Source organism: Haliaeetus leucocephalus, unplaced genomic scaffold, assembly GCF_000737465.1.
Source record: "Haliaeetus leucocephalus isolate CR32 unplaced genomic scaffold, Haliaeetus_leucocephalus-4.0 Scaffold157, whole genome shotgun sequence".
In the NCBI taxonomy this organism is placed as follows: Eukaryota; Metazoa; Chordata; class Aves; order Accipitriformes; family Accipitridae; genus Haliaeetus; species Haliaeetus leucocephalus.
The window spans coordinates 200,836-219,316 of record NW_010972593.1 but is presented as its reverse complement, the minus strand read 5'-3'; the positions used below and the strand labels follow the sequence as shown (position 1 = coordinate 219,316).

General features: G+C 52.5%; 1 protein-coding gene across 1 annotated transcript in view; it reads left to right on the top strand.

The window, feature by feature from the left end:
- The first annotated feature begins 11,021 nt into the window (after window positions 1-11,021).
- Window positions 11,022-18,481, top strand: part of ARHGEF18 (Rho/Rac guanine nucleotide exchange factor (GEF) 18) — a 43,209-nt gene continuing 35,749 nt past the window's right edge. Inside the window, exons 1-9 of the mRNA XM_010562178.1 lie at window positions 11,022-11,111; window positions 11,601-12,100; window positions 13,740-13,950; window positions 14,796-14,910; window positions 15,862-15,919; window positions 16,134-16,178; window positions 16,467-16,547; window positions 16,950-17,055; window positions 17,611-17,785. Of these exons, the coding sequence (XP_010560480.1) occupies window positions 11,097-11,111; window positions 11,601-12,100; window positions 13,740-13,950; window positions 14,796-14,910; window positions 15,862-15,919; window positions 16,134-16,178; window positions 16,467-16,547; window positions 16,950-17,055; window positions 17,611-17,785 (1,306 nt within the window). The 5' untranslated portion in view covers window positions 11,022-11,096. The remainder of the gene's footprint in view (window positions 11,112-11,600; window positions 12,101-13,739; window positions 13,951-14,795; window positions 14,911-15,861; window positions 15,920-16,133; window positions 16,179-16,466; window positions 16,548-16,949; window positions 17,056-17,610; window positions 17,786-18,481) is intronic.

The window sequence follows — 18,481 nt, the reverse complement described above, 5'->3', positions numbered from 1 at the left end:
GGACCTGCATGGATGGGGGTACTGGACATCGGCTTTATCAAACACAGCCAAAAAGCAAATGCTTTCTGCTTGCGCTTAAATAAACTAAAGGCAGTTTCAGTTACGTGTTAAGCAATGTTCTGTGAAGTCTTTTTTTTTTTCTTTTTTTTCTGTTTAATCTTGCTGCTCCCACCTTTCTCTCTGCATATCTAAGGTTCCAGAATACAAATAGTATTGCAGATACCTCTTGTTTGAAATAAAGGATCCAATGTGCCATGATTTTTTTTAAAAAAGGAAGAAAAACCTTGCCCCTTGATTTATTTTTTTCAATGTTTTCTTATATGAGCCAAGCAGTAACATGTACAGAAAATACCTTTGAATATTAAGGAAAAAAAAAATCTTGCTGTGTGTCAGAATATTGAACAATTAACTGTTTATATTAAAATTCTGAATAAATTATCCAAGAATAACTCTGTTCATTTTGTGTCTGCTGTCTGTGCAGCACTGAATGCTGCTTTACCACAGAGAAAGCACTAAATTTGTATCTTGGACTAAGCAATACTTTCAGTTGCAAAATGAATGGTGTTAAGAAAAAAAAAAAACCAATCTGCCAATTATAGGCTTGTGGTCTGAAGCCAGTTTAACTCCTCTGCCTGCTGGCTTGGGCGATCCACGCTGGGCTGTGTCCTCACCGTGGGGTTCTCGGCAGCCTGATGCCATCGGGTAAACATTGGTAAAGGGATTCCTTCTGCCTGAAACAGCAAGAGCTGCTTCTCTGCAATATAATTCTGTTATTTCCACGTGCACGGACCCAGGCCTCCCTCCCTGTAGGCAGTTTTTAAAAAAAAATTAAAAGTCTGAGGATCTGCTTCATCCCTGTCCTGCAGCTGAGCAGCTGTAACCAGGCTTGCACTGGGAACCGTCTCGCCATCTGCTGTGCAGCAGGCTACTCTGGAATTGTAAAATCTTTCTAACTTAAATGTTTTGTTTCACCAGAGGCGAGATTTCCTTCCCAATCAGCCGCACCAACAAGGTGGGGGAACTGACCGTTGCTATTTTTCCTCTCGCTGTATTTAGCCGCTCGGTTAAGATATCCTGCTTTCCTTCCATTCAGCAAAATCGGTCAGCGTTGCGCTGTTCCTCGTAGCCTTGGGGTTGCCACTGGCCGTGTCTGCAGGAGCAGCCCCTTCCCCAGCCACGTCGTGCGCAGGAGCTGCTGCCCATGGAGGCTCCTTGCAGGGGCTGACGGCTGGGCAGGATGGTGTAGCAATGCAGCTGGTGGAATTAATAGTTTTGGCTTAATATTTTCTCCTTCCCCATGGCTCTGGTGCAGCCACAGCACGATTTGCCCAGCGCGCCGGCTGACAGCCTGCGCTGTAGCCCTGGCTCTTCACACCTCCGTCCTGGCGATTGATGGTCTTTCCCTGCCCGACCTGTACATGGTACCGTGCGGTTCGGGGCTGGTTTTGGACCCGCGTGGAGCTCTGCTCTCCAGCCTGCCCCTCGGGAGGACCCAGGGACGTCGTCTGACACTCATACGATGAATTGCTATAAAAGCGAGCAGCGTGATTTTCTTTTTGCAAAAAGCGCTGCTTTTTCAGAGGGGTCGAGGTGAATCCTCGCCGCACTCCTCGCCCCTAGCCCTGCCAAATTCCAGTAACTGTTTCTTCAGCCACCTCAGCCCAGGGCTGGGACGGAGATGGTGCTCCTGGCTGAACAGAAAGCGTGCAGTGCTGATGCCACCTAGTGCCTCTGAACATGGGACTGGACAAGGCAAGTGGAGCTGGCCCTGCTCTGCCCGCCGCCCCAAGGCTGTTTTTGGGCACACCAAGGAGCTCAGCTGGACTTCAGCCCTTTTTTAAGCCCATCTGGAGTCCTCTTACGATGGGAGGGATGAGATACAAACTAGAATTTTAAGATGTTTTGGATTTGCCTCTTCTGGCACATGCTTGCTCTCTGGGGATCCTAAAATGCAAAATTAAGCAAAGCCACAAAACTTGAACTTGCTGTCGTGGGAGGTTTGCTGCCTGCTGGGCTCTCTGGGATGCTGTGGAGAGGCTGCAGAGGCTCGGTCAGCCCTCGTGCCATCATCCCTCATTGCTCTTTCAGGCTGCCTCCACGGCTTCGCTTCAGTAACCCTCAAACCATGTCAGGCACCAGGCAGGAGGAGAAAATCTCGCCCTCATTCGAGCTGGGGACAACTCACCAGCCCGTCAGCTGGAGCAGCTGCCTGGTATTTAGGAGCAGCCCCGATCTCTGATACTAATCGAGCTCTCGTGGACTTCAGAGAAATTAAACCTTAATTCCTCTTTGCTCTTGTGGTTTCCTGGAGCACAGGGTAATTGCTATTCCAAGTGCTGCCAAAGCTGCGGTCTCTGAGTAATTGGAGTGTGAGTGGATCTTGTTCTGATTAGAGCTTGGCCGGGGTTGGCGTGTGCTCGGGGCAGAGGGATGAGGCGCGTGCGCTCATCAGCCCACGGGGCTTGTTGGGAAGGAGTGAATGGCTGTGCCGAAAACCCAAACCTGGGCCATGCCGGGGGCTCTGCCTGCCAGATCGCACATGGCAAGGGCTGGGCAGAGGGATCACCCTGCTTTCTTTGGGGCTGAAGTGCCTGTCTCTCACCTGCGCAGATGAATATGGCCAGCACAGGCATTTCTGTGCTTTGCTATCACTTCACCCCGTGTAAGACTGAGACCTGGTGGGCTTCAGCATCTCTGTTGCTGCCCAAAGTCAGACCACGACAGCGAAGACAAAGGACTCGATAACAGGAGCCCTGTGTGACGCCTCGCTGTCCCTGGCAGGAGGCTAACGAGCAATGGTGCAATGAGCCCGTGGGCGCAGCCCGTGTGTACCAGGCTCTCATGGCACAAACCAAGCGGTTTTTCTCTGAACGGAACAGGAAACAGTTTGCGGCAGTTTCTGTCCTCGCAGCCATCTCTCGTTCAGCAGCTCTCCGGGCCCCTGCACCAGGCACTTTGGGGTGCACGACAATCCAGGTGACTCTGCTGGATTCTCCCAGAGCCCCGACCCCCGCTAGGGTGGGAACGAGCGCCGGGGCAGCACCGGGGCCGCTGTCGAAGGAACTGCGGCATGGGAGAAGCGGGTTTGTTTGTGCCATCGGAAAGGGGAAGCGGTGAGGTGGATGAGCCAGAGGCCCTCGTGAGCAAACTGGCCGCACAGCTGCTTCTTCCCCGATGAGTCTCCGCTTCTTGCTTTGCTCCAGCAGCTGGAGAAGAAGCCAGAGCTATCAGGTGCAACCGTGCACAGGGAACCCACCTCAGAGATGCCTCCAGCCCTCCGGGTAAGTCGCTCTCTGCATGAGCTCCATCCCACGACAACGGGGTTGCCGCTCATCTTCCTCAAGGCTTTGGGAGGAAGCAGCTTATCTTGAAGCCAAAAGTCCAAGTGCTGGGTTTCATTCAGCCTCCCCCCTGCACGCACTTGAAGGCAAAACATGGGCTGGGGAGCCTCCAGCCTACAAGGAGCTTCACGCTGCTGCAAGTGAAGAGGAGGAGATGTGGTCAGGGTTTAACCCACAGTGTGTCCCGTGGCCGGCTCTGGGGTGGCCGAACACCCTGTGGGTGCTGCTCTTGGCTCCTGCTGCTGCTGTGCCGCAGCTGAAGGTTTGCAAGGACACCTTGGCACTGCCCACGGCTGGGTTTGGGCAGGACACAAGAGGGGTCTGCGCCTGAGTCCCCCGAATCCCCCTCCAAACTGTCCACTCCAGGGCTGGGCCCCCGTGTTATCAGGGAGATCAAAGCAGAGGGGATGTGGGGAGGGTTGCGCTGGGCAGATGATGCTTTGAGGTTTGTGGCCAGGCGAGGAAAATGCTCTTCACCACTTGCCTTTGCAAAACACCAGCCTAGAGTGGGCTCTGTGCCGTGGAAGTGCCTGTGGCCGTTCCCAAAGTGGCTGGGCTCTGCTCAGCGAGGCCACAAGAGTGAGCCGAACAGTGGACAGAAGGTTCGGTCTGGCCCAGGAGCCCAGCAGCCGCACAGGGGTAAAACGGCTTCTTCAGCCTAATCGAGGGGTTGGGAGCAAAGTTTGGAGCTAGTCTGAGCTGTGGGGCTGGTGCCGATCAGGAGCAGTGGGCTTGGAGACCTCGGGATGGGGAGTTTAGTCTCTTGGGGCATTTTGGAGATAGCTGAGATAGCTCCCACCTGCCTCCCTATGTGGAAGAGCTGAGAAGGGCTTGGAGAAAGGTCCTTGCCAGGGGATGGGGACTTGCTGTGAGCTACAAGATGATGCTGATGTTGTGGACGAACAGGGTCTCGCTCTTTCCCTTGCAGAGGCTCTGTCATGGCACTTGAAAACAATGCCAAAGGTGCAAATATCAAGCCTGTGGTCTTAACTCTTACTTTGCGTTGAAGGTGAAGGTGACTCTTGCCCAGGTGAAGGTTCTGCCCCTGCAGAACTGCCTTAAAGGTGATGGTTTGCCAGGCTGACAGCTGATAGTCATGAATGGAGCAGGGAGGTGTTGGCAGAGAGGGGAAGGGGGTTGTGGTGAGTTAACAGCTTGTTTTCTGTTTCTATCTGCAAGCCTCGAGCAATGTTCAGGGGCTGTGTGTGCTCCAGGGCCACTAAAGCCCGAGCCCCGCTGTAGGAAGTCACTGACCCGTCACGCAGGTGGGAACGCCAGAGACCAGGAATTTCTCTCTGGCTACAGCTTCCATCAGCTGATACTTCTGACAAAACACTTGGCTTCTCCACTCCCCCCTTGGCAGCCCCTGGGCTGCAGCCTGCAGTGCTGCCTTAGACCGCACTGAGCTCTGCCGTGCTCCGTGCTGTTGTCTCCTGCTTGGGGTTATACCTTGCACAGGGCTCAGAGGGCTCCCAAATGTCAGACTCGCTGCTCAACCACTCCTGGCCATCGTTTTCGAAGCGCTGGAAGAAGAGATGGTCCTTTAAGCGAGGTAATGGCCTTGCGTGCGGGGAAAGAGGTCTGAGCCATGTGTCGGGAGCTGGGCTGCTGCAGAGCGGTCGGGAGAGCCTGTCCCGGACGAGCAGGTAGCAAAGAGCGCTGGGGTCCTCGGGCAGGGCTTGGTGTTGGGTGCACCCCGCTCCTCTCTGCAGGGAACACTGCCTAAGTTTCAGATAACGCTTTTCCTTCCCTTTTGTCTTCTTTTCAAGGCACATAAATGCTTTTAGGAGCTGGGTAATGGGTTAAATATCAGCCTTCTGGTTTTGTAATAAATTTGTTTCGTTGCTGCCAGTGAGCTGGAGGTCCCGGCGTTTGCAGACAGCTGTCTCTGCACGGCTGCCTGGCGAGGGCTGAGCCTTATGTTGAGAGTTTGGTGTTTGAGCAGATGCTGCAGAAAAGATTCCTCCAGTCTTTTTGAGCGGGCTGACGAGCAGACCCCCTGTGTTCGGAGCACAGTCTGAGCCATGGTGGTTTGTGTGGCACTGGCTGGGCTTCACAGTGTCCGACAGCAGGGATGGGAAATGCCAGCAATGGTGTGAACTGGCCTCATTCCTGCATGCAGTGCCGTGACTTGGAAAGAGGGACGCGAGAGCCCCGGGAAGCAGGACGTTTGCAGTCCCGGAGGAGCTGGACATTGGTGTCCTCGCCTGCAAACATTGTCTTCAGGCTGATGCTTTGGGTACCTTTATCTGTGGCATTGCAGCTCTTGATACTCTTTCTCCCTCCTTATTCTCCTGCCTCCCAGTTCTCTTCTGATGTGGATGTGCAGGAGACCAAGATCCAAACCGAATGGTCAAAGGAAGGTTAATTCAGAGAAGGAGGCAGGGTCATGCAGGCTCTGATTTGTGGTGAGCCCCGAGCAGCTCCCCCAAGCCCTGGCTAAGACACCCCACTCCAACCTCCCCAGTGCTGTGCCAGCTGGGGCAGTCATGGGCTCACTGGGAAGGCTCAGGTGGGCTAATTTCTATAAGAAATAAATCTGCCTCACAGTGCTTGCAAGCACTGACTGCTTTGGAGAGTGTCTCGGTAGAGCCCTCTCCCCCCAGGATGTGCTTGCAGAGCAATTTGTCCCACTGGGGCTTGTGCTGTTAGCATAAAACTTTCGGGTCTCGCTCAGCTCCTCTCCTGGCACTAGCTTTCTGCACCGTGGCACTCACTGGTCCACGTGGGACCTTCCCTCAGCACCCAGCAGAGTCACTGGAGGAAGAAGCCGCACAGCGACTCTTTCTCGTGACTGGGAGAGTATCAGAGGGGCTGCAAATCCCCCTCAGGCCCCCCGAGACCCTTCGGCTGAGAGTGAGCTGAGGACTGTGCTGGCTCCCCACTCTCCTGGCCCTTCATGCCCAAAACCCAGGCCCCAAACGCAGTGATAAGACAGCAGCTCGCTGTACAGTATGTTACAGTGTTGGACAGCTTATCTTCTCCCCTCCTCCAGCCTGGGCCGCATGAGCCAATCCCCACCGCTGCCAACGGCCGATGATGTGGGGCCCAGACCAGGCGAAGGACTGCACTTCATCCGATTTTGGCACAGCGAGTTTAGCACTTGCTTTACAGAGGTTTTTACCCTATAGCTCTGGACATCCTGCACAGCGGTACATAAAGGGCAGCTGGTGCAGGGCCAGCAGGGCAGGAGCCAGGAGGAGACAGAATAATTTTTGTTTCTCGTCTGTGATGGTCTCTGTAGTTTCCCAACAATTTCTACCCCATTGCTGGGAAATGCCCAGACACTCTGGTCTTTCCTTCCTCCTGGGATTGTTTCATGTAGCAGAACTGACCGGTGCCTTTGTCCCGCTGCGTTTGGTGTGACCTTTCCCCAGTGAAAACGCAGAGGGTGTTTGATGCTTGGAGGATGTGATCTGCATGGCGAGAGCTCACATCCGTGTTTCCTCTGACATTTCCCCTGCCAGCGCCAGCTTGGCTCCAGGGTCACTCGGGGACCTGAGGCATCCTGCGCCGAGCAGCGGAGCAGGCAGGTGAGGACGGGCCGCTGCTGGCAGAGCTTGTTCCAGCGCTGGCTGCTCTGGTGCTGTCTCCCACCGTGACGCTTGCGGCTGTGTCTCCAGCGACTGGCTCATCCAAGGGAAATCAGCAGAGGCAGTTGCAGGAGGGAGGTTTTGTCTGTAGGTCTGAATTGGAAGTATTAAAATCTTTGTTAGGCTCCCAATGGCCTTGCATGCAGTTACAGCAGCATGGAGTTTTATTCCTCGGGACAAACCAGCTCTGCTGGCTGGTCCCACTGTCCCCATGGCATCAAAACCCCCAAGACTTTCCCAGGCTGTCACATGCAGTGAACGCTGTCACTACTTCCTTCCTCCCCACGCAGAAGCCCAGAGTCGTCATGTTTTGCCTGCCGGGAAGCTCCGGCAAAGTGCAGCAGAGCCCCACTCGTGTGCCGGGACCTGCCTGTCCCAGCCAGCGACACTTCCTCCCCGGCTCTGCCCTGGGAATTCCTCTGATGAGGCTGCTCCCTGCAGCAATAACCTTTTATGGTTCCCGGCCAGAAGCGAATTAAGCAACTGCAATACCTAATCTGCTTAATGTTCTCCTAAAGCAAACAGTGTACGTTCTTGAAAGTGTCATTTTGTCATCCCGTCTTCAGCTTCAGCTGCGTAGAGGTGAATGCTGCTGTCTGCCAGTGCCTAGGGAGCCAAGATGCTCCATCCCCTTACCACCATGCTGCAGGTAGACGGTGCATGGGTCCTTCCAAACAGGCTTGAGCACGGAGTCCTGGAGACTCCAGGGGCTCCAGCGTTTGCCATACTTGCTGGTATGATGGGTCCGTGCAAACCTTGTGAAGTTCAACAAGGCCAAGTGCAAGGTCTTGCACGTGGGTCGGGGCAACCCCAAGCACAGATACAGGCTGGGTGATGAGTGGATTGAGAGAAGCCATTAGGAGAATGAGTTGGGGGTGTTGGTTGACGAGGAGGTCAACATGACCTGGCAATGTCCGTTTGCAGCCCAGAAAGCCAACCGTATCCTGGGCTCCATCAAAAGAAGCGTGACCAGCAGGGAGGTGATTCTCCCCCTCTACTCCTCTCTCGCGAGACCCCACCTGCAGTACTGCGTTCAGTGCTGGGGCCTCCAACGTAAGGACATGGACCTGTTGGAGTGAGTCCAGAAGAGGGCCATGAAGATGATCAGAGGGCTGGAGCACCTCACCTATGAAGACAGGCTGAGAGAGTTGGGGTTGTTCAGCCTGGAGAAGAGAAGACTCCAGGGAGACCTTAGAGCAGCCTTCCAGTACCTAAAGGGGCCTACAACAAAGCCAGAGAGAGACTTTTTACAAGGGCATGTAGTGATAGGACAAGGGGTAATGGCTTTAAACTGAAAGAGGGTAGATTTAGATTAGATGTAAGGAAGAAGTTCTTTGCTATGAGGGTGGTGGGACAGTGGAACAGGTTGCCCAGAGAAGTTGTGGATGCCCCATCCCTGGCAGTGTTCAAGGCCAGGATGGCTGCGGCTTTGAGCAACCTGGTCTAGTGGAAGGTGTCCCTGCCCATGGCAGGGGGGTTGGAACTAGATGATCTTTGAGGTCCCTTCCAACCCAAACCATTCTGTGATTCTATGATATATGGATGACCACCTTGATCATGGATATAGGGATGTTCACAGCCCCCCAGATGTGCCTTCCTCCCGTGTGTACTCCATGCTGGTCCTTCCTTGCTCATCATGCCACAAACTGATGCCTGAAAGCAGTTTTTCCCCATGAGCCCCTCCAGCAGCCCCCCTTGCCCAAGTGTCCAAACAGCTCGGCTCTATACACAGTGCCAGCCCAGCAGCAACCGACGGAGGCGTTGGATGTGGGGAGCCCCAAATTGTCGTGTCTGGTGCTCACACATTGCCTAAAATGGTCTCCCCATTGCTGTAGCCCCGTGCGCGCCACGTGCTGCTGCCTAACAGCCACTGCTGCTGAGCTCACCGGCAGCTGGCTGCAAACCTGATTTATCGCGCGTTGAATGGGAGCATCTGAAGTCTCCGAGGAGGATAGAAGTCGTTTGGTGGGCCTGGAGGGGGTCTGTTGACTGCAGCCTATTTCTTGGCCAAATCCTGAGCCCTGCGTGGCACAGGCAGAGCACAGGGAATATTTTCCAGGCCTCCGAGGAGCTGACTCTGTTCCAGGGGTCCACTTGAGAGCTGCAGGTTGGAGGCTGGTGCAGGCCCAGCGTAGCCTTGGCAGAACGGCCGGACTCTGCTTGGGAGGAAAAAAACTCTTTGTTTTAGCTAAACCTGCAGGTCAGGGCTCTGGCCTCTGTCAGGCCACAGCGCTTGTCAGCTCCTGCGGTTACATCCCTGACGCCTCTCCGGGCTTTGCCGCTTTCTCTGCAGGTAGTTCGCTGCTGCAAGGGATGGCGAGAGCAGGGAATGTCTTTTTCTTTCCTTCCTTGGACTTGTAAGAGGGGAAGATTTTGTTCTTGTCCCCCTGGGACCCTCCCCACCACCTTCTTGCTCCCCTTGAGTCCGTTCTACTTTAGCCTTCATCCCAGCCCTGTTTTGGGGGTTCAGTGGCTTTTACTGCCCACTGACATCTTTGGCTGCTGTTTCCTACAAGCTCATGCCAAAACCTGCCCTGGTTCAAATGTGTATTCACTTCAAAATGTTGATTTTTGATTGCAAGCTGGAGAGAGGCAATCCAGGTGCATCTGAGGAAAGCAAAAGGTGATGTTCAATAGCTCACTAAACTTCTGCCGGTTTTACAGACAGAGCATTATAGATGTAGCTCAAGGACATCCTGGGCAGCAATTTGTCTATTAATTAAAAATGTCTTGTGAAATAAATTCTACACCCTTGCTAGAGAGCCTGTTCCAAATTTTCCATGCTCTTATAGTTAGAAAACCTTTAATTAAAATAGTGCCTTCACAGAGTGTTTTCTTTCCCTATTATTTATAGACCCTCACTTGAAATTATCACACACATTTAAACACACCAAACACTCCTTAAAACAGAAAATCTGGCATCTGCAGTGTGCAGCGGGATCCAAGGAACAAACATCCAAACTCTCCCTCACGTTTGCTGCCTTTTTCTACTTGGCACCACACAATTTCTGGCTGCATTGTGTAGCATTAAAACCCACAGCAGGATGCAAGGTTTCCAAGAGTGTGTTTTTTAACAATATCTTCCTCATATTAAAGTTTTCATACTTGGCTTTCCTGGAGTATGATGGGTTTCTAGCAGTTTCTTGCCGTTTTTCCCACTGGATAGATATGGCCATTTACAGTCTCTTGCTATTGTTCTCTGCATCTTCAGAGATCCACCACGGTGCTTCGGCCAACAGCCTGGCTATTTTCCATTTGCCTCAGCTGTATATATCTCGAAGGAATAAAAGGCCTCCGTGAGTCATGCGATGGTTTAGAGATCGTGGCTAACGTTTACAGTGTGTCTCGTTACATAGGAATGTGCTTCAGTCAGCTGGACGATCTATTGTACCATGATACACATACAGATCTTGTTGTTGTTTCTCAATGAGTTATCAGATGCTGTACACACACTCAGGTTCACACTTGCTTCTCTCTCCTGCGTGGGGAAAATCCACATGAGTGAGCCGGCACCAGGAGAATTATGCGCTCCTGCTATTGCTCTGCATATTCAGTGTTGTCTGGAGTCACTAATGTGCTTCTAATTTGCCCTCCCAGTGTCATCCTTTATTCCTTACGGATGAAAACAAAATTACTGTCAGTATTTTTATTCATAGATTTCTGCTTTAAAGGTCCATAATGTCAGTAACAGCCATCAAAATGTGCTTAACTCTTCTGTTTTACTGTGGAAACAGCCTCTGCAGCATAGGACATCCTATGGAAGTCTGGCCGGGACAGTTCAAGCCTGGTCTCTGCCCTTGCATATGCTGTGGCTTGAGGGATGAAGTTTCTGCTGTTAGGGGATCCCTGCACCAGGTTCCCAGAGGATCAAGACTGCTGAGGTCCTGAGACTGCCTGGCAGTGCCTGTCTGCAAGGGGAGATGGAGCAGAGGGCCACGTGGAGCATTTCGGTGCTGCCTAATGTCACCTGTCTGTGTGTGGCTGATTTTACATCCCTCCTAGCCATCTGGTTACCTGCCGTGACCTCCTCTGTCTTGCAGGGTCCGACTGCAAGCCATGCTTACGGGAATTCACTGACCACAGCACCCCTGCTTTGGAGTATCCCAACCCCAAAAGCTTCCTCCCATCCCTGATTGCTGAGGATGACACCTTCTGCACCAGCATGGCTGAACAAAAGGCAAGTGTCCTCTTTCCTTCCACCACCACCATGCGAGGCAGGAGCCCGGGTCAGCAAACTGGGTGGTCAGCACCATATTCAGAGGGGTCCGTGGTGGAATAAGAATGGGGGAAATGGGTACTGATCCAGACTACCAAGAAATACAAGGTTATATTGCTTCTGCTGCTGGGAAAAATCATACCTATGTGCTTTATATTGGCATTAGGGGGAATAAGGCAGAGAGAGATCTCGGGGACTGGAGGAAGCCAAGCTGGTGGGGCTGGGGCAGGTCTGGCTGCGAGGTGTGGTAGGAGAGTGCTACTATTAGAAAGCCTGGTTTGAGAAACCCAGCTGCAGGCCTGGCCCTGCTAGCAGCGGTGGGCTGTTTGCCATGAGAAAGGAAAGAAAAGCACCTCCAGCTCTGCACAGGAGGTGTCCCGTCGCAGGATGGGTGCAAGGCTCTCAGATGGGATTTGTGTGCTCAGGCTAAAGCGGTCGCTGCCTTTGCAGGAGGACTCATCTTCTACAGAGCTGGATGTCCCAGCAGCAGACTTGCACAGCAGCACAGAGGATCTCCTCTCAGACTCTGCTCTCCATGGCACGGAGTATTACAGAGATCTGGGACTCCTGAGCCCGCCAGTTGCCAAAACAGCACCAGAGACGGCAGCGCAGCCAGAACAAGCAGCCCAGGCTGTGTCTGCCATTTGCTTATTGGAAGAGAGACCAGGGGCTCTGAGCAAAATGTCTGTGGATGTTGCTTTTTCCAATCCCGTTTCCTGCTCGGTACGTTACGGCGAGGCTGACTGCCGCTTTCTGAACAAAGGCCACATTTGCTCCTGTGCAGCGGTGCCAGAAGATGGTACCAGCACTTCCGAGTGTCCTGCAGAGGCAGACAAAGAGCTGGACCTGCAGAAGGCCAAGGAGTCCTTCCCCACACTGGTGAGATCTATGTCTACCTCTCGGAGGCACAGCTGGGAGAGCCCTTTATCACCTGTGGACTGCAAGCGCAGGTACAGCAGGACTTTGAGCAATATTTGATATATACGGTACAATGATGCTGCGTGAGGCTGGAGTGATCACACTGCCCTGAGCTGTAGCTGCTGCTGGGTGGTCTCCCTCACTTGTCAGCATTTGCCAAAGCAGCTGGACGCCTACTGCTCATGTTGGGTGGGATGTGGAGGAACAGATGCTAGGGCAGCAAGAGGCTTTAATGTCTCCTTGGCAGTAGGAAGACCCTCTTTTCCCAGTCTTGGGACCGGGAAGAGGATCTCTCATCTGGGAGAGCTCGTTTCTGTCTGGAGGGAACCTTGAACAGCATCAGCTGCCCTGATGGCCTCCATCCTTTGGCTCAAAGGGAACTTTGCCCACCTCAGAGGGATTAAGGGAGCTCTGTCAAATCCTTTTTCTTCTTATCTGTGAGTCAGATTGGTGGGGCCTGTGCCTGCAATTGCCGCCGTGTCATCTAGCCCTCTGTCCTCCACGTGGCTGCCGAGGAGAGTGTATTTTGTAGCACGATGCTGAGCTCTGGCTGGGAACGGTTTCCAGACCGGGCATTACTGCCATCCTGTGCTCCTGCCACATGAATGCCTCGGGCTCCAGGTTCCTACACGCATGCTCTCCCTGCTGACAAATGTATTGATCTCCCAGATGACTGGGAGTTAGGTGGAAGCCAGCAAGGACTATTTTTATCTCTCCTCCTTATAAGGTACCCTAAAATTATCTCACCCTGAAATCTTGGCAGTTCTTTATCAAGCTCAGACTTCAGTTCTCAGACCTATTGTTGCTCCATGTGCCGTGGATCATTCACAGTTTATGCTGTGTAACAGGCACATGAGCAACAGCGGCACAGAGCGGCTGTCAGTGTCAGGGACTTGTTCGGTCCCCTCGCTGGGTGATTAAGCATGTGTGAGCACGGGGCCAGGGAAGGGGAATATGCCCCTCTGTCCCCTAAGCAAATGCTTCCTGAAGCCTGTCTCTGGCAGCAGGAATGAAGTGACAGTGATCTGCAGACAGAACCCATGCAGAGAGTAAGATTTTCCACTGAGCCCTATCCATCATTTTGCTCCTGTGTTGTTGGCACTGCAACAGCACTTGGTGTTCAGGAAACCATGGGGCACTGGGGGAGATGGTCCACCCCTCATTTCTCAGAAAAGGATTTCTTTTTCCTTCCTTGAAGCTGGGCCCCAGTGGGAGCAGGATTTATGACATGATGCCCCAGTGAAGATTCGATAAATGACAACATCTGCCATTTCTAAATGCCCAGAGGGACTTTCCTGGCATTGCAGCTAACAGGGCAGCAGCTCTCACGTGGGTGAAGCAGGCTGCTGTCTGGGTGGCTGCACAGTCTCAGGGGTTGCTAAGAGATCAGCGAGAGCCATCCAGCACTAAACATCCTGGGTGACCAAGGAGCTCGTGGATTTGCTGATGGCAGCCAGGGAAGCTGTTTTTAACAGGCTCAGGACTTGGTGTCCAGGCTGATGCTTCCCGGCATTTCCTTTTCCATGTGCCTGCTGTGGTGACTCTCCTTGTCCCAGCTGCATGAGCTCTTTAGGACTGTCCACCCAAGGCTAGGACATTCCAGGGGCTGTGCCAGGCCTTGCAAAATGGGAAGGGTCTGCTAAACTGGCTTGTTCCTCTTCCCTGAATTAGATTCAGCCTGGATGCCACAGAGATGGGCAGTGACCCAGAGCAGGAGGATGTGGAGAAGAGGAGTCAGTCCTGCCCACAGCCTCGCGTGTCCCTTCAGCTGCCCAAAGGGGAACTGGAAACCTGGAGCAGCGGCAGGGGTGGCATGGTGATCAAAGTGGAGATAGAGCCATTGCACCCGAACCTCACTGTCAGCTCTGGCTTGGAGGAGGTGGTGAGTGTGCGAGGGCTGTGTGTGTATTGGCAGCACGGCAAGCTGGGGGTGCAGAAGGCAACCCACGCAGGAGTCAGCGGCAGGCTGGACTCCTTCGATGCCAGCATTGAACCAGGTATGCCAGGAGGTCTGCAGGAATCTCGGCAAGGATGGGCTTTCTTTGCTCTGGGACAAACTGCCCCTTCTTGCAGGATAAAGGCCCTGGGAGCTGGCTGATGCACAGCCCCCTTTTCCCATATATCTAGCTGGAACTTCCCTTGCTGCAACCTGTGCCTGTTGCCTCTTGTCCCACCACTGTGCACCTCTAAGAAGAGTCTGGCTCCATCCTCTTGTCAGGTGGCTGAAGACAGCAGTGTCACCCCCCTCTCACACTGTTTTCCTCTGGAGAATATCTTTGGATTCAATTAATATTAAAAGGACAATTGCATCACAGTGCTATGTGTCCTGTAAAAGTGAGAACTGCCTAAGAAGGTTTCAGCAACAAGTCTCACTTGCTCCAGCCTCCCTGGAGCCCACATCTGAAGCCAACAAACAGCTGGGCCTTATAGTGTCCCATCATCATAACCCCGACAAAACAAGAGAGGGTGAGGAGTCAGCCTGTTCCCAGCGATATCTTGGGTCTTGATCTAATCCCGTGCTCTGATATACCACAGGTAGCAAACCACACAGCAAGAGAATCTGCCCTGGGGCTCCCAGGGTGGGCATGCAGGGTAGGAGGCTGTGGGAAGGCTGGCACTTAAGTCAAGATTCTCTGCCTTACACCTTGCCCAGCCATGCTGTGCACCGATGGAGGCTCCCTTGGTGCACAAAGGACCAAAGATGACCATGACTTTTTACTTCTCCAGGAACGTGGCAGCAATGGGAAGAGACTGAGGTCAAAGTCTGTCCCATCAGTCTGTGAGACGGTTGCCTCCCCTCAGACACCTTGCAGTTTTGACACTTCTCTTCCAGCCGTGGAAGGTTGGTATAGACTATATATATATATGGCATTAAATGAGTTCAAGGTGTTTGTGATTAAGAAGATAAAAAAAATGGAGATGTAACCTCTGCAAGCCTAGACATCCTCTGCCCTTCCCTTCTACATGGTCCCAGGAGCTCCTGAAATAAAAAGTCAAGCTGACTTTGAGTCTGATCCTGGCTAATGGCGTAGTCTAAGCTCAGACGTGTCCGTCCCCAGTGACACATTGCTATATAACCTCTCTGTGGCTGGTGCATTGGTCACTCCCTACTCACACAAGGCAAAGATAGTTTCCTAGGAACAAAAGGCACTGATTCATCTGCCTGGGTTTAGATGTGCCCTTTCTGCATTCCCCCAAAGAATGGGGCAAACATTGTCTGCATGCAGGTCCCTTCTGACAGCAGTGCCCTTAACTAACCCACCACGCACAGTTGGCAGGGGAGCAGGCTTTGGGACAAGGCTGCCAGGTTCTGGTTTCCGCACTGAAAGCTAAAGAGCTTTAGAAAAACAGAGGCACCCTAGCTCCTGCAAACTTAATTTTGGCCTTCTCTGTGCTGCTGGAATCCATTAACCTTTCCTACCTGTGCAGACTGCCCCAGAGCAAAATGTAGAGACTTGTTAAGAGCACCTGGGAAGTGGAGGGGAAGCTGGCTGTCATGGGGAGGGTCTCTGGGGTGGTGTCAGCTCCTACCCTCTGGCTGCAAGCAGGATCCTCAGAAGTTAAACTAATACAGACTGGAGAAGGGAGGCGTAACACAGAATAAGTGATGTAGCCTTCGTCTCCCTCACAGAAATGCAGTGCAGTCTTTCCTCCCTAACTGCTCCCAGCACTTCTCCCTCGCCATTAAAGGCAGATATCCCAGCAAGATTAACGGGGTCCAATTGCATAGCTTGGAACATGGTGCTCTGCAAAGGCACACCAGAATCACTGCTGAGAGTGTTTTGTGTTCCAGGTGTTGAACCCCCTGCTCTGGAGATGCTGGAGAAGGACCACGTGTCCCCAGACCATGTGTAGGTATTGTCAGTCCTGGCAGTTTTGAGACGGCTGAGGTTCTTGAGTATATCTGAGCTACTGGAGGTGCAATAGCAAAGGAGATCCCACTCCATGCTGGGGCACAGCTGCGTAGTTGGTAGTAAACCAGCACCTGATGCTTTGTGGGCTGCAGAATGTCTTTGCAAGGACATTTTCTAATCCCTCGCTTTTCTTTTGCCCCATCCCTGGTAGGCTAATTGTCCAGCAGGTACTTCAGGAGCTGAAACATTACCATGGGTAAGTGTGTCTGGGAGAGGGATGTGGGTGGCGAGGTCACAGGTCTGCCTAGGACCCACGTGGCAAATGACACTTGGTCCTCTGCGGTGCAAATCCCCAGGGTACCAGAATCACACTGTTCTTCCAGTGAAACTAGGGTAGAATTGCAAGGAGAAGTAGCATTTCACATGCCTCTTCTGTAACTCTAAACATGTTCCTGCCCTGTCTCCAAAGATGAGCCTTTCCACTGACCCAAAAGTTCTGCTCTTGTGTTCTTTGCTGCGTGTCTGATGTCTTCTCCCTGCACAGGGTGAAGCAGAGAGCTTGTGTGCAAGAAGGCAGTGATTCTTCCCAGCAGAACCTCACCTGGTTTGAGTTCCTGTCTAATGAGTAAGTGAGACAGATGGTAACCCACACACTTTGTGTTCCCAGAGCAGATTGATTTCGAGCCCCCCCCCATCTAAGCTTTACTGCCCTGCTAATACTGTGTGCAGGAAACTGGTATCTGCAGTGGTTCAGCCAGGATCAGGGCCTCGTTGTGCAGGGCACTGAACAAAAACACAGAGATAGCCAGAATTTGCACAAATAATTTGAAAGTTCAGCTCCTTATTTGCAAATGTTCCATTAATAAATGACATGACTGATGCTGAGCCAGATCCTCCAGGAGATGGAAAGCTCAGAGATGGGGTCCTAAAGTAATAATGCTTCGGATGAACTTCATCAGTGATCCCCTTGAACTGTGCTTGGCCAGTTAACTTCCCCTTAGTTAAGACGTTTGTGGACTTGTTTCAGAAATGAAGACAGTGGAAAAAGCGATAAAGCAGAGAAAGGAACGAAGGTGATGCGACGTCTGAGTTCCCTGCGGAGCCGAGTCACTGGATCCTGGCAGAAGGATAAGGTGAGGGAGAGATGCTGACTTTGCAGAAGGAATTGTTGAATACTTCAAGTAGAAAAGGGGATCTGACCCCAGGGACCAGTTAGTTGGATTGCTTTTGCATGGCTGAGGACTCTACATTGGTCAGCAGATGCACTGTGAACTCTAACATAACGCACTGGACAGAGTGATCCCCAGCTTTCAGCCCACTGTGCTCCAGCACATGTTCTGGCTGCCTTCATGCTGTCTTAGGAGTTGTGCAGACCAAGAGAGGAGTGCTTTGGCTGGGTGACCGCCTGCATCACCCGCTGTGGCAAGGAGGAGAGCCTGTGGAGGCACAGACGCGTGCTGCAGTGCTGCGTCCTGCCCTTCATCACACATAGACCTGGACTGGAGGGACTGGCCCAAGCCTTAGGAAGGCACTTAGGAAAAGCATTACCATCCCAAAGGTTCAGGCACAAAGGTGCCCACTGTACTTGCTGCGCACCAGCTTTCTGCATGCTTATTTTTACTAGCGGGGAAAGAAATGTGTGGGCAGTGCGAGGCCTGTAACGAAGCTGTGTTTTTCTTTCCTTCCAGGGTAAGAACAAAGAGCAGCCAAAAGAGAGAGAGAAGGAGAAAGAGACAAAGGAGCCAAAAGAGAGGTGGAAAGAGATCAATAGGCACCAGCTTGTGCCAGGGGTTTTCTCCAGTTGCACCAGCTGTTCACTGTGTGCCAAACCTCTTGTGAATAAAAGTGGTCTGCAGTGCCTGAGTGAGTATGACTGTCGCTGTCTGGCTCTGACCCAGCCTGGCTGCATCCCGCTCCCCAGCTTCCCCTCCGGCCCAGGCCGGCCATTCGCCTGCTTAACTCAGCCTCAGGGATTGCTTCACTTTTCTCCCTGGCTTGACTGTACCCCACCACCCTGCTTGGCTTGGCTCGGTTGTTTCTCCAAATAGTCTAAATGATCTCTAAATCCTGCTTGGCAATAGTTTATCCTCATTTTCTTTGGCCACTTGACCATTTCCTGCCCCTTTCCCCCAAGGAGGGCTCTAGGTCAACTTTTCCTTTAATAATTTTTTTTTTTTCCACAATGTTCTGCTTTGCCCAAGCAAATATCCCTTCTGCCTGAGTGAAGCTGGATATTTTAGGCTGTTTTTCACAGCTGCAGTGATGTGTCAGCTTAGCATCTGCCCTATGCATGGGTACAGGGCTTTCTAGAGCATCCAAAACGTTATTAACTAACACAAAAGTCAAATGGTGCCTCCCAGGACCTGCATGGGTGAGACTGTTGCTTTTCAGATGTAATTAGTGCACAGGAATGGCAGCTGCTCCTTTGCCAACGTGCATGCGACTCTGTCGTCCCGCTGCATTCACTGTGGCATTTCTGCATGGCTTTGGCTGATGGACAAACCCTGTCCCTCCTCTTTGAGGTACTCAGGGCACTGAAGAACATATTTAATTCCCAAG